The 16,509-nt window shown below is 43.0% G+C and overlaps 1 protein-coding gene across 1 annotated transcript in view; it reads right to left on the bottom strand.

The window, feature by feature from the left end:
• The window catches only part of irs1 (insulin receptor substrate 1), a 37,438-nt gene extending 24,722 nt beyond the window's left edge, over positions 1-12,716 (bottom strand). The window contains exon 1 of the mRNA XM_052107028.1: positions 8,918-12,716. Coding sequence (XP_051962988.1) covers positions 8,918-12,176 — 3,259 coding nt within the window. The 5' untranslated portion in view covers positions 12,177-12,716. The remainder of the gene's footprint in view (positions 1-8,917) is intronic.
• Between the last annotated feature and the right edge of the window lie 3,793 nt (positions 12,717-16,509).

Here is a 16,509-nt window from a genome sequence, read left to right as displayed (position 1 = left end):
CCTCAGCCGCAGCAGTACTTCAGCTGGGTTTACTGCGCATACGCCCGCTTCAGCATTGGCTAAACACCCGCGCGTCTCGCCGGGCTTGGGCCACAGGTCGCCAGCTGATCAAGGTGACTCAGACCTGTATTTCAGCTCTGCAGCCCTGGACAGTGGCCGAATGGTATCAGCGGGGAGTGACAATGGGAGCTGTATCTCGCCGAAAAGTCATCTCGACAGACGCGTCCAACACGGGTTGGGCGCGGTCTCGCGAGGGCTCTCCGGTTTTTGGCCTATGGTCAGTTCAGGAAAAGCTCCTTCACATAAATTGTCTGGAAATGATAGCGGTCGAGTATGCGCGCTTGTGCGCTTTCTCCCGGTCATTCAGGGTCACCACGTCCTGGTCCATTCGGACAACAGATCTGTGGTATCCTACCTAAACCGTCAGGGTGGTGTCAGATCCAGGAACCTCTTCCATCTGGCCGAAACGCATACTGAGTTGGTCCCAGTGCCACCTGCGCTCGCTGAGGGCGACGCACGTGCCAGGCCACCTGAACGACGGCCCAGACAGACTGTCCAGAGACAATATTCCTCCAGGGGAATGGTCCCTGCACGCTCAAACAGTCCAGAAGTTATGGCACATATTCGGCAGAGCAGAGATAGACCTCTTTGCGTCAGAAGAGAACTCTCACTGCCCAATATTTTTCTCGAAAAGCGAGGACGCGCTGGCCCAGGACTTGTCCAACTGCCCGCTTTACGCCTTCCCTCCTGTCTCGCTATTGCCACAGGTAATGCAGAGGATCAGGGAAACGAGTCACTCGGGAGAATCAGACATGGTTCCCGGAGCTTACGCAGCTGTCACTGACAGCGCCGTGGCCCATCCCAGTGAGAACAGATCTCCTCTCTCAAGCTCGCGGCACGATCTGGCATCCCCACCCAGAGCGCTGGGCGCTGCACGCGTGGGTGATCAACGACTACCCGTCGCTCTGCCAGAAGGGGTAATAAACACCATCATACACGCTAGAGCCCCTTCCACGAGAAGACTCTATGCGTCAAAATGGTCTGTGTTTTCAAAATGGTGCACCGACAGAGACCTGGACCCACGGACATGTGAGGTGTCGTCGCTGCTCGTGTTTTTACAAGAGCTGCTAGATAAGGGCAGATCCCCATCCACGCTCAAAGTGTATGTGGCGGCCGTCGCAGCGTTCGCTGAACCCCTGCACGGCCAGTCACTGGGAAAAAACGAGCTGGTCATCCGCTTCCTCAAGGGAGCTAGAAGGATGAACCCCCCGCGCCCCCCATCGGTTCCTATCTGGGATCTTTCTATAGTTCTCGAAACTATGAAAGCCCCCCCTTTCGAACCGCTTCAATCCGTGGATTTGAAATACCTTTTCACTCAAAACCGTTTTCTGACTGCCCTGTCATCAGTCAAACGTGTGGGAGACCTTCACGCGCTGTCTGTCAGCACTGCGTGTCTTGAGTTTGGACCAAGTGACTCCAAGGTCATGTTCCCAAGGTGATCGGTACTCCTTTCAGAGCACAGGTCATTTCAATATCGGCGCTGCCAGCATCCGATAGCGAACGCGACGCCAATCTCCTTTGCCCAGTCAGAGCACTGAGATTGTATACTGCGCACTCCACCTCTTTCAGACGCTCTGAGCAGCTTTTCGTTTCGTTCGGAGGGCGCACCAAAGGTCTCGCCGCATCGAAACAGACACTGTCTAGATGGATAGTGGACGCTATTGCTGCCGCATACACGTCAAAAGACCTGCCAAGCCCGTTGGGCATTAGGGCTCACTCCACTAGAGGCATGGCCTCATCGTGGGCATGGTCCAGCGGGATTTCCATTCACGACATATGTGTGGCAGCGGGCTGGGCTTCCCCTTCCACCTTTGTCAGATTTTACAATCTGGAAGTGCCCGCCCTGCAGGCAAAACTACTAGCGGTTTAATACGCTAGAGCTCCCCTGGTGAGCTGCACTGATGGGACTCATTCCACACAGACCGGCACCGCCGCTCTGTCGTTCCATTCCCACTATGTCCTTATGTATTACACACACACTGGCACGCACTCTTGCCGGCCAAATATTATTTCACCACTCACAAGGGCTCCCCCAGGTCCCCCCACCCCCAGGGCTCATGCAGTGGATGCTTGGCGCGCACGGCGTTGACAATGGGTTCCCGTAGCGTAAGCTAGCTTACGCAATACGAGAGAACCTCTCGTAAGAGAACGAATCGGTTACCTAACGTAACCTCGGTTCTCTCTAGATGAGGGAACGAGTATTGTGTAAACGACGTGCTTCGCGCCACGGCGACTTTCGCTTCATTCAATGAAAACCAGGGTTCCAGCCTCACGAACTACGCTTATATGCACTCTAGCCACGCCCATTTTGGCGGGCTTTGATGCAGTAGCGCGCGGACGCCTCTCATTGGACGCGAGTTACGCTCAAGTTCGTCTATAGGCTGCAGCAGTTGCCGCAGAGCAACCAATGAGCTCGCTAGCTAGCCCGCTCAAGGTCTGCAGTTGCTGCACTGCGTTGACAAATGATACAAAATTAAGGATAATTTTTTGGCTTCAATATCTCAGAAAAGATGAATCTTTCCCGTAGCGTAAGCTAGCTTACGCAATACTCGTTCCCTCATCTAGAGAGAACCGAGGTTACGTTAGGTAACCGATTCGTTTTCAGAGGTGATTTCAGTAACTAGACCTGAGAAACTAGATAGGATTAGAATAGAAAGGTATCAAATGTTACAAATAAAGAACAGAAATTAACATTTCAGGGGGCACATTTCACATTACTTGGACATTTTAGCTTTTCCGATGCCATTTTTAGCTAATTTTGCCCACCACTTTTGACCCTGGCCCAAAAGGTCATTCTGCCTAACATCATTCATCAATTTTAATTTTTGTGTGAACCATCCCTTTAAAACACTTTAGGAGGAAGTAAAAGTCTAATGCTGTATAGGAACACAGATGTGAGGTTGCTTTCGCATAAAAAAAAAACACTGATTGGAGAGAACATTTCTGGTTTATCTTAAACTTGACCTTGATCAGTTAATCCCTTAAACCCTCCTTATTCCCCTCTCTTTCGCCTTCTGTGTGCCCCTGCCTACCGCTCTCTTTACTTCCACTCCATCCCTCCACATCTTTGCCTGTCTCCACTTTAACAAGCGGCTCTGTAAAACAGGCACAAAGGTTGCTGTTACATTCCAACCCTGGACACACACACACACACACACACACACACACACACACACACACACACACACACACGTTGTGTTTCCATGTTTTATGGGGACTTTCCATAGACATAATGGTTTTTATACTGTACAAACTTTATATTCTATCCCCTAAACCTAACCCTACCCTAAACCTAACCCTCACAGAAAACTTTCTGCATTTTTACATTTTCAAAAAACATAATTTAGTGTGATTTATAAGCTGTTTTCCTCATGGGGACCGACAAAATGTCCCCACAAGGTCAAAAATTTCGGGTTTTACTATCCTTATGGGGACATTTGGTCCCCACAAAGTGACACACACACACACACACACACACACACACACACACACACACACACACACACACACACACACACACCGTTTACATGCATTCCAATGATCCCATCAAAGTATAGAGCACTCGACCTGCCAGCTTCTCATCCCACTGGCCACCTTGACAGTGATCTGTCGTTTAGCTACTTTTAAATATCCAGTTTTTTCTCTGCCTTTGCTAATGTTTCATTTAATGATGCAAATTTACAGAAATCTCCATAACGTCATTGTTTACATTAACAATTAATTGATTAATCACGATCATTAAAGGCATAGTAAAATGAAAACACAAAATGAGATGTTAGGTGAAATATTAAGGACTGACAGCCGTAGTCTTCATTTTTTCTTTCATTGTCTGGTAATGAATGTAATTAAAAAGGGAATGTGACTGAGCATGTCAAAATTAAAACACCAAAGGAGATGTTAGGCAGAATGTTAGGGAGGTGCTATATGTAATTTTTTTTACAGTAATAAATCATAAAATGACCTTAATTTGTCATTAGAGAATTAGAAAACATGCCAAGTTGAAATACTGTTTTCTCCGATAATGCTACAGCCAGTATATTCTACTTTGAAGTTTCCATTCCAGGCCTGTGTGATCCAGCCCAATGCCCACTCACCAATAGTATTTAAACAGCACTGGGTTGCCAGATTTGAACAAGTTTGCAGGCAAACAACACTGTGTGCTGCAGCCATGGAAGCCAGCAAACGAACTCGATCAGAGATAATAGATTCCATGACCAGAGGTGTAGTACAACAAGGATACATTTTGGAGATGGAGACAACTTGAAGCCCAGAAATCCTTTAAAACGGATGCCGAGTTGGCTAACGCTGGCAACACGCATGAGCTTAAGAGTCTGGGCGAGGCAGACAACTCTCCAACAATTTGACTGCAGTACCCATTTCAAACACTCGTTGTCAAGCTTGCAAATAGCATCATTAACTTTCATTGTGTGGTAAAAAGTTGCAATGAAGGGAATGGTGACTGAGGATGCAGCAATTAAAACACAAAAGGAAACGTTATGTAGATTGTTAAGGACTGACAACCTCAGTCACCATGTACTTTCTTTGTATGGTTAAAGATGCTGTGAAATGGAATGGTGAACAAGGGTGTAAAAATGAAAACAAAAGGAAATATTAGGTAGAATGTTAAGGACTTACTGCAAAGAAAGTGAATGGTGACTGAAAATGGGGACTTCTTTTTTGGGTGAACAACCCCTTTAACAAATCAAATTATAGACAACAATTAATAAATTGTCCACAATTAATAATTTACAACCTTAGTTTCAACTCTAAAACGATTCCCTGATTTAATCCTGCACTGATGCTTAGCTTCTACCCTGAATACCCATGATTCCTTGATTATCCGATTCCCAGCGCTCCACTTCTAACTGCTCATGCTCCCTTACGACTCTTTGCACTTCAAATCTCTTACAAAGAATGCAAGAAATGGAGGGAAAGACTGCAAAAAAGAAAACGTAGTTGAAACAGAGCAAGAGGGAGGGAGAGAAAAAGGGTAACGGAGACAAGAAGCCACTCTGCAGGATGACCCAATCACGGTGGCCTGAGGTGGGCAGGGCTTCTAATCGTCTCATGCTGACCAAACCCACCGAAGAACTCGGTCACCCCGCCCCACCTCTCTACTGCCCAATGTTAATGCGGCTCTTTGAAGCCCCCGGCGTCTCAGCCTGTGGCCCGTTAATCTGTTGTGACACGGGAAAAAAGCGCTGCGGCTACATCGTTACCATAGAGATGGGTGGCATTGGCGATGAGAAACACAGAAGTATGCCATGAGCAGAACATGTGCCAGAGGTGGCAGATGAAATTGAAAAACTAGATCATGCACAATAAATGCATCAAAAATACAAACACAAGCAAAAAACTACATCACATGAATAAGGAGTTTCTGTTTTCCTGCCATATATGACCACAATATTGTATTTATTTCAGCTTTCTATGACTTGAGCAGAATGTTAGCCTCAGTCACCATTAACTTCCATTGTATGGAAAAAAAGATGTAATGAAAGTGAATGGTGACTGAGGCTAATATTAGGTCAAAAATTTTATTTTGTGTTCCACGTAAGAATGAAATTCATATTTGTTAAAAACAACATGGAGATACGTAAATGACAGAATTTTCATTTTTGGCTTAAAGGTGCAATATGTAATATATTTACTGAAGCAAAACATTTTCATAATATGTTAGATTTAGGAAACATGCTAAGTTGAAATACGGTCTTCCCCGAAAACAATGCTACAGCCAGTATATTCTACTTTGAAATGTCCATTCAAGGCTGGAATTTCAGTTTTTGCCTGTGTGATCCCGCCCAATGCCAATTTCCCAATAGTATTTCGACACCCCGGGCTGCCAGATTTAAAACAATTTAGCGGGCAAACACTGCGCTGCAGCCATGGAAGCCAGCAATACATCTAGCTAACATTGACAAGAGATATAGAAAACCCACATGAGCTGGTTTATAATTTGCAAACAATAAAAACATTGCAAACATATACATAAGATGATCAACTTCCAGTGCAACGCTCGTCGCTTCCATTGGCAGTTTGCTCATTCCTGTTGCGTGTCCTCAACCTGGCAACCCGTATGAGCTTTAAGTCTGGGGAGGAGGTGACAACTCTCTCCAATATTTAGAATTTGGACTGCAGAACCCATTTTAAACGCTTGATGTCAATGTTACATATCGCTCCTTTAACTTAAATGCAGCTCTTTTCTCCAGAGGAAAATTGGAGGTTTTTCTAATGCACCTACACAGGGTGTCCGGAGTCAAAAAAACATCGGTTACGCAACACTAAAGCCCCTGTGCTTGTCCCTCACCCTCCCCAACTGTCTCAAGCCAAGCTCAAAACATATACAAACACACACAGTGACCAATCCAAGTCAAGCAAGTACACATATACAGATTCTCACAACATCAACTTAACTGCTCCCTTTAAACACACGGAGTTCAGTCACTGCATGACAACAGAAAACCGATACTATCTATACAAATCAATTACATGTAAATAAAAGCATTTAATAAAAATGCAGGCTAATTGGTGGTATTTTGTCTATTAATATCCAGTCTAGATTTAAATGCATTAACAGAATGTTCAGTATCACTTTGTTTTTAGCATACCACTAATGCTAAATATTTTGATTAGCAAACACATTTTAAAGGCTTAGTTGAACCAAAAATGAAAATGTTCTCATCATTTACTCACTTTAATGCCTTTCCAGATGTGTATGACTTTTGAGTGAATGGTGATCAGATCTTTGAAGCTCTAAAAAGGACATAAAACCATCCTAAAATTAATCCATACAACTCCAGTGGTTTAATATGCGTCTTCTGAAGTGATGCAATCCACTTTGGATGAGAAACCGATCAATATTTCAATAATGTTTTGCTATAAATCTCCACTTTCACTTTTAGAATGTGAAAGTGGAGATTTATAGTAAAAAAAGGACTCAAATATTCATCTGTTTTTCACCCACACCTATCATATTGCTTCTGAAGACATAGATTTAAACAATGGGGTTTTATGGATTACTTGTATGCTGCCTTTGTGCTTTTTGGAGCTTCAAAAGATCTGATCACCATTCACTTGCACTGTATGGACCTACAGAACTAAAACGTTCTTCTAAAAATCTTTATTTGTGTTCTGCAGAAGAAAGTCATACACATCTGGGTGAGTTAATAATGAGTATTTGAATTTTTGGGTAAACTATCTCTTTTAATGGATTAAATAAACAGTTCGACACAGACAGTTCACCTCCAGTTCATAATTTACTTAGCCTCAAATCTGTTATTCAAACCTGTATGATTTTCTTTCATGCAATACAAAAAGAGATGTTTAGCCTCAGTCACCATTCACTTCATTGCATATTTTTTTCCCATACAATGGAAGTGAATGGTGACTGAGGTTGTCAGTTCCTAACACTTAGCCCAACGCTGGATTCACACGCTCTGTGAGCAATGCTCACAAAACGCCCTGCTCATGCTCCACTCATGGAGGATGCGTGAAATCAGTGTAACATCTCCCTTTTTGGGTGAACTATTAAAAGTGTGCGATAGCATGATCATCGATGGGGCAAGGAGTTCATCTGATCTATAACAACCCTATATGCATTCCTTAGGATAGACAAAAAAACCTTTTACATTTAGGAAAAAGCATAAACGAAGGCCAAAGGGGTGGAAAAGTCCACACTCACTGAAGGGGCACGTAAATAAACTAAAACAACGATGATACAGAGTCAGCCAGGCATGACCGCCAGTTCCTTCAGCAAAGTAGTGAATGCACAGTAGTGGCAGCTCTGTTCACCCCGTTACAACTCTGCAGATTTCTCACAGCGCTTTATTCATATCAAAGATATCTCTGATGGACGGACTTACACACCAAGTAAACTTCCATTCAAAAGGGCATCTGCAAAAAGAAAGACTACTTAGTTACTCTCAAATGCATTTACGTGTGGCCCCCCTTTTGTCGCATAGGGAACAAGTGTAGACACGGCAAGTCTTTCTGCCTCCATTCACAAATATGTCTATTTATCAGCCTGAAGAGGCCCAGTCATAAGGAGGGAATCTGAGCCCCCCTCAGCTCTCAGCTAAGATTTCAAACAGGGATTTTCCACCGAAGACTTAAATTACATGGATAAATGGGGGCCGTTTAAAAAAAAAAAACAATGATGTGCATATTACCTATTAAATGTCTGAGACAGGTATGATGATTAGACAGACATAAGGAAATATTGGTAGCATGTAAACACAACTCTAAACTATTTCAGATGCTTTGTTAAAGGTTCAATCAAAATAGTGACTCATCAACTAGATTCATTCAGCATAATTTTGTTCCAAATGTTAGAATCAAACACAACTGACTTTTTAATATGGAGAAAAAACAAATGCAATGAAAGTGAATGGTGACCGAGGCTAACCTTCTGCTAGACATCTCCTTTTGTGTTCCAAAGAGAAACTTAAAACAGGTTTAAAACAACATAAGGGTGAGTAAAGGAATACAACATTTACATTTTTGTGTGAACCAGCCCTTCAACCATTCTTAGACAGTTCATGCAAAAATGAAAATTCTTTCATTATTTATTCACGCCAATATTGTTTTAAATCTGACTTTCCTCCATGGAACAATGCAAAGTTAAGTATGTTTGCCTCTGTCAACATTAACTTTTTATGGAAAAGTATGCAAAGACTTGAACAGTGGTGAATGAGGCAAAGATTCTGCCTAATACCTACTTTTGTGTTTCACCACAGAAAGAAAGATAAACAGATTAAAACAACATGTGGGTGAGCAAAGGAATACAGTGTTTTCATTTTTGGGTGAACTACTGCTTCAATCATGGTTCATTAGTCACACATACAACACTTGGTCTTACCTTCTCGGTGTGTGAGATTCCCTCTGGTCTCATCTGATTTCTGGAAGTTTATACTGGCGTAGGCACGGAGCTCCTCTATACCTTCCACGGCTCCCAGCTCCACTGGTTGAGATTGGAACACATTCCAGTCTGGAACATGCTGCTCACCATTCTGTACTAGATCCAGATCTATGTAGTTCAGGCCATTTTGGTCATGACTCATTAAAGTGGGAATTGGGTCCAAAGTGGTTTCCCTTTGTCCACCGCTTATGGTGAACACAGGAGAAGCGGCCGTAGTAGAGGCCTCATCAGGTCTTAACCAAACATTCTCAAAAGAGGCAGAACTGTGACGCTTGACATCACCTGACGGACAGGCTGCTGAAGTGTCAACCACCCCTCTAATTGTTGTGGACGCAAAAGTCTCCGAACTGTGTCGCCGTCTTCCTTGTGGGTCAGCACGGATAACTTTAGCCCCTTGGTTCCGCCCAGATGTGGAGTTAACCCGTGTGAAGGCACAAAGCCCTGACAGAGGGCCGCTTAGAGTTGAGATGTCATGATTGGGTGATATGGAACTGAGAGGGGCTTCAGCATCTGGCAAAGCTTCAGTCATGACCATCATTTGTTTATTAGAATAGTTAGTGCAGGATCCCAACTGCATGCTGATGTAGTCACGCTCACATATGCTCTCACATGGCAAAGGAGCGGAAGATACAGAGTTTGATGGAGTGATGATGGCATAGTCTGAACAGGATGTGGAAATCTCCATTTCTGGGCTCAGCTGCCTGGCCTGTGACCCCAGCTGCATGTTCATGTACTCAGATGATGAAAGGTCTGACGGGGCCTCAGTGTCACTGCCAGTGAACACAGATGGGAAAAGCGATGCTAAACTCACTGAATACGCCTTATCGTTGAACTCAATGTTGACATACTCCCCAGGACTTTTGGTCTCTGGAGGGAAGGGATTCTCACGTGTTCGTGGTAGAGTACTTGCTTTGCTAGCATCCAGTGACAGCCGTGTTGGACGTGTCAGCCTACTGTTGCCCTCTGACCTTTTGGGTCTGACAGCAGACTGTTGCGAGTTGCCTTGACCACCCAGGCTGTCGCTGCTCGCTGAAGAGGAGGAGGAATCTGCATATGCCACACGACTGGAGCCCAGTGACATCCGAAGTGGGTTCTGATCCTGCTTTTTGTTGGCATGTTTGAAGGAGCAAGGCAATGAGAAGTAGCCATACATAGGCCTGGGATGATCCTCAACAGGGCTGAAGAAGCAGTCTGGTGGCGTACTGGTCGTTGAGCAGCTAGCTGGGGACATGTTCATGTAGTCTCCACAAGATGACACTTTTCCTTCAATACACTCAATGGAGAGCTTGGGGTTGACACCATTAGTCCAGATCTTGCCATAGTTTGTTGTGCCATCTGGAGAACAGCTGCCACTTGGTGACATCATCATATAGCCATTGGAGTCAACATGCGAGTGCTGCCAGGGGTTGATAATTTGTTGTGGTACAGACACGCTTTTTGGACTCATGGGCATGTAGTCACCATTTTTCACTGTTCGGGTTGCAGGTGCAACACCTGGCAACATGGGCATATAGCCATCATCTTTGTGCTCTGGCCCACAGTTTTCTTTAGCTGTTGACATTTCTAATCCTTCTTCTGGGTATGAATGTGTAGGCATGAACGAATTCTTGTATGTTGATGACGATGATGAAGCAGAGCGGCTTTTAGGATATGCAGGCATCATTACAGTATATTCATCCAACGATGCGGCAGAAGACTGCGACAGGGTCTTTTGGTGGCATGGGGTTGGCGGCGATGCACCAGAAGAGTGCGTTCGCTTCCTGAAACATTTCTCCATCTCAGAGTCCTCCAGTTTTGATGGAGTTCCTCTGAATTGGCTCCGCGATTGGCTCCCAAGGAGTGAACCAGGCTTGGCCATGCAGATGTAATTGTTTATCTCCTCTTCTCTGGCAGGTGGGGTGTGGCCAAGTGAGTCTGGCGTCACGCTGCGGAAGGAGCTTCTAAAGTCACAAGGACTAGATCCGTATTCATCTGAGGAGATGAAACCACCATCACTTGGCGATCCAGATATAGAGGCGCTAGAGCGGTGTGGAAAAAGGCAGTCAGAGGTGGACCCATGGCCACTGGTGCTGCTGGAGGACAGGCTAACAGGACTGATAGCTGAGGGGGAGCACCGCGAGGTGGGCGTGGGGATAGATCTGCTGTGATTGAGAGGTGGGTGAAGCCTGGATCCACCCCTGCGCCGCTGTGATTGCGGCTGTGCTGTGCTCGGGCTGCTAGGACAGCCATCCACAGATGCTGGCCTGGACATGGTGCCCTCCCCATCACTGGATGCTCGCACTCTGAATGAATGGCTATGTTTCCCAGGCCTACCAGGAGAAGTGGCAGTCACACTCTCTGCTCGCGAGCGCCTGCCCAATCCAACTTGGCTGGGGGGAGGATTGTTGTGATGATGCCTCCTGACAGGCACTGAGATGGGGTTTGAGCAGTTGGAAGATGACTGACTTTTGCTGCGGGGTCTGAACTCCTCACTCATGGCTTTCATGGCTTCTAATATAGTTTCATGCATGTTTTGAGCCACAACAGAGTCATCCACTTGCATCCAAAACTCCCCAGGCCCCGTCACTGCAGACCTTCCAACTTCCATATAAAAGAAATTTTCAGAATGACCGCATCTCCTAATGTTCATTAATTGCAGCACCACTGCAGCTGCATCAGAATTGAGCTTCACAAAACTGATTGTTTTATTGGTCAAGCACAGTCTATAAACTCCAATCAAGTTCTTTGTTTGACCAAGACCCTTTGGTTTCAAGATAACCTGCCAGACTTCTTTGAAGGCAGGTCCCGGCGTGGCTTCGCCGTAATTATCCTCGCCAACACAGTGGCCCGCGGAGCTTTCGTGGACTTTCCCTCTGTTATGCAGCTCCACCAGAGCTTGGTACCACGACTCCCGCTCCAGCTCGCTGTCGGCGGCCATGGCAAAGTACTCGTCCTTGGTATAAAGGGCAACGAGATGTTTGTTTTTAGAATCCGCTTTTTTATTTATATTAAAGCAGCTCTCAATCGCAATGGATCTTTTCGGGGCACTTGACTTGTGTCTCCATTTCTTCTCGTTTTCGTAGTACTCCAATCGGGATGGTCCGGAGCCGCTCGGTGCCCGCAACACAAAAAACCGTTTGTGCATGCTTTTGGGTTTCCTTAAATATCCCACCTTTTTCACGTCCGAAAAACATCCTTGCTCGGCGTTCGGGCTTGCCATGGTAAAAAAATAAAGATATTGCAGGGTTAAAAGTCAAAACGCCGGGCATGAAATCTTCACCGTTGAAGAAAAAAAATATAATGATTTGCACATTTTACAAAAAAAAATTCGACAAGAGCTTCAATTAGCCCCTTAGCACAGTTCATCGATACCTCAGTACACTATGGTTTTTCAGCAGCATGTTACATTGTTACAACTAAGTTTAAATAATCCATCGGTTATACCAAAAAATGTTAAATTGTAAAAAAAAAATTAAAAATAAAATTACAAGTGTCCTTTTTAGTCATGACATTCAAGAGCACCATCAAAACAAGCACAGTCAGCAGCGAACGACCCCATTTACCCCTGAGATCAAACGTCCGTCTGCAAAACAATCTTAAAAGTGCCGTCAAAAAAAGCATGCGCACAAATTATGCATCCAGCCGTTATTTACAACGGAAACGTACCAAGCCCCGTTTCAAACTCCAGATAAGTTCCTCCAAAAGTCGCTGGATATTAGTTTTTAAGCGAACCTTAACACACACCAAAACGTGTGTTTGCATGCAGGAGTTCAGACTGAGGTTTTGCAGCCTAGCTTGTTAGAATACAGCCAAAGGACCCGCCCATGTTGCCACGGACCGCGTCGATTGGACAGAACGGATGTCAATCATGCTGAATAATTTGGGGGAGGGGACGGTAATAGATAGTGTGATTCAAAAGTTTGATTTATAAGCTTCTCTTGTAAAGACGCTATGTAACTATGCGCTAACGTTATTTATAAAAGTGTTCCTGTACTGTCCGTTTACAAATAGGCGATATATTATGTACTGAGTAATACAATTATCAACATGAACTTACTATGTTATTACTTTTCAGAACTCCTAGAAATTGCACATTGTTATTATTATTACTATGGTGATTATAGCTAGTTACAGGTAATGTTTTTAACATGGACACTGGTCCATTAGAAATCCCATTAGCAATATTTTAGACACCTTCACATCATTGTGGATCGCAAACTATCAAAACTGTAGACTGTATAATAATAATATATTATTATTATAATTATTATTATACATTTTCTTTCTGTTTAGATGTTTGTAGGATGATTAAATTGTAGTAAAGCATTATGCTGTTTACATATACATTTAAATAAAGCATAGTCAATTTATTACATATTTAATGGAACCAGAGTAATGACATTGTAAGGTTTATTATTTATTTATATACTTTTTTTTAACCCCTGCTAGTAGCCTACTGTGTCCTGTTTGGAGAGACGTCTTTACTCCTCTCTGCATTCATTGAGTAATGCTGCCATCTGCTGTCAAAATTCAAGATTGAAGAAGCTTGATTGCCATTGCAAAAACAGTTTAGTCTACATATGCATGCTTTTGTTTTTTTAATCACATATAGAAAGCTTTTTCTCTCATGTGAAGCAGACATATATACATGAGTAAAATACATTAACCCAAGAGGTTGCTTTAGATAACAGTGAGTTTGTTTTCTTAACTTCAAAAGTCAAGAACATTCAGTTGCTTAGCCTATACAACTAACAGTGATGTCACCAATAAAGGTATTTGAGAGCTCTCTAGCATTACATGTTATTCCGAATCAGTTAGATGGTCAACAGCCACCATCCTCCCTTTTTCTCCATTTCACCTTTTACTGACAACAGATCACAGTGATTTCTTGCACGTCCTTACTTCATTTTACTCAAGAGATTTTCTTATTAAAGTAACTTTGATTTAAAAAATTTGAAGCAACCCATTCTCTCAGTTCTGCACTGAATAAAATAAAATAAAGCAGCTATATTGAAAATACCAAACAAGTACACTTGAAATCAACTTAATTTATGTTTGAGATGAGAACATAATTATATAGTGTAAAATCCAAGTGATATTCAACCCAGTCATCAAAAAGTGATATGATCACATTGCAATGAAATGTTCAAATGGATTCAGACTTCTAAAGGAAAGTGTTAACACAGCCTGATTTTTACTGCTTTCTCAATTAACTAAATTCATTAATTAAAATGAGCTAGTGCAACACAGTTCTTTAGCATTTGGTCTCAAATTAATTTCATTGTGTACAATCCATCTATGTCACTTAATCCAATTGTGTTGGGACTATGCGAGTAATATTTGTTGCATCAATGTTCTTTTTATATCAGGCAGGGGATTTCCAGTTCCCAGCATGATTTGCATGGGATTGGGTTTGGAGAGTAAACTTGAAAATTAATTGTTATTTGAATGCATCTATGCACAATGAAATTTAAGTTTTGTTAGTGTTTCATGTTCTGTCATGTTTAATTTTTTTGGGAGATTACTACTGTGGAGAAGAGCTAAGCTAATTGTTAGGTCAAGGTTGGGTACCTTACTACCGAAAATTTGGTACCATACTTGACATACAGTTAAAATACACAGTATACGTATATATATATATATATATATATATACACATACATATATGTGTGTGTGTGTGTGTGTGTGTGTGTATACACTGATGAGCCAAAACATTAGGACCTAATATGCTGTTGGTCCTCTGAGTGCTGCCAAAACAGCGTAGCCCCGCCGAGGACTCTACAAGACCCTTGAAGGTGTCCTGTGGTATCTGGCACCAAGACATTAGCAGCAAATCCTTCAAGTCCTGTAGGTTCCAAGATGAAGCCGCTGTGGATCTGACTTGTTAGTTTAGCACATCCCACAGATGCTCAATCAGATTGAGATCTAGGGAATTTGGAGGCCAAGGCAACACCTTGAACTCTTCATCATGTTCCTCAAATCATCCCCGAACAATGTGTGCAGTGTGGCAGGCCACATTATCCTGCTGGAAGAGGCCACTGCCATAAGGGAATACCATTGCCATGAAGGGGTGTACCTGGTCTGCCACGATGTTTAGGTAGGTGGTACGTGTCAAATTGAGGGTTTCCAAGCAGAACATTTCCCAGAGTATCACACTCCATCCATCGGCTTGTCGTCTTTCCACAGTGCATCCTGGTGCCATCACTTTCCTAAGTAAACAACACATATGTACACGGCCGTCCACTGTTCCAAGGTCCAGTTCCAACCCTCGTGTAACATAACAGTTAGTTCTTTATAACACTTTAAGAAACTTTCTGAAATGACAGTTAATTGGTATTTTAACTTTATGATTAGATTTTCATTAAAGTAAAGAGTACTCCAAAATAATCAGATTTGACTACAAAGTGTGACCTAAAAGATTGCATTACTGATTCAAATTTAAATTGTGTAATTGGTAATTAATTTATTTGGATTACATTTTAAAGTAATCTACCCAGCACTGGCCATTCAAAAGCCAATATTCACATGTTCCAATGTAGTCAATCATACATTTAATACAAAAGGATAAAAAATTGTATTCAGAATCCAAGCAAAGAAAAACAAAGCACAAAGCAAAATAAAATGTTGGGTTTCTACAGGTTACATGAAGCTAAATTTAAGACTTTAAAGCACAACTGGAAATGTAACAAACTCAGTCAACTTAACTCAAACATAACATTATCATTTAAATAGTTTACATTTACATTTATGCATTTGGCAGATGCTTTTATCCAAAGCGACTTACAGTGCTCTTATTACAGGGACAATCCCCCCGGAGCAACCTGGAGTTAAGTGCCTTGCTCAAGGACACAGTGGTGGTGGATGTGGGGATTGAACAGACAACCTTCTGCTAACCAGTTCAGTGCTTTAGCCCACTACACCACCACCACTTCATAGTTATGCATAGTTATACTTAAGCGTGCATAAAGAGCATATATACCATGAGTTTAAATCCAGGGTGTGCTGATTGACTCCAGCCAGGACCCCTGAGCTAACAAATTGGCCCAGTTGCTAAGGAGGGTAGTCTCACGTGGGCTATCCTCCTAGTGGTCGCACATTGACTGTCTCAGAAGTTGAGGCAACTGAGACTTTTCCTCCTCCACCTGGATTGAGGTGAGTAACTGCGCACCACGAGGACCAACTAAAGTTGTTGGAATTGGGCATTCCTGTATAATTTAACACAGGGACCAGTATTTTAGGGTTGCCTCTATTGTAAATTGTATTTGTATTGCATCTACACAATCTTTACAATTAATTCTTCATTTGATTTTAAAGTTATCAACCTGTGAGTGAGAGCCTTATAGCCTAATATTTATCCAATGCTAGTGTACAACGTTTAATACTTTTACATTATGAACAAAGAAGAAAGTGAGCCTTTTTAAGACTTGTATAAACCTTATAACTCTTCCACAGGCAAATGCACGCACACACGCAGACACACACAAGATTAATACAGCATTGTTGGGCATCATAGACACACTCCTAATTCAAAGTCTGTTTCAGATTATAAAGTG

Source organism: Xyrauchen texanus, chromosome 36 (genome assembly GCF_025860055.1).
Source record: "Xyrauchen texanus isolate HMW12.3.18 chromosome 36, RBS_HiC_50CHRs, whole genome shotgun sequence".
Lineage (NCBI taxonomy): Eukaryota > Metazoa > Chordata > Actinopteri > Cypriniformes > Catostomidae > Xyrauchen > Xyrauchen texanus.
The sequence above is the reverse complement of the archived record's forward strand: the minus strand, read 5'-3'. Positions and strand labels throughout refer to the sequence as shown.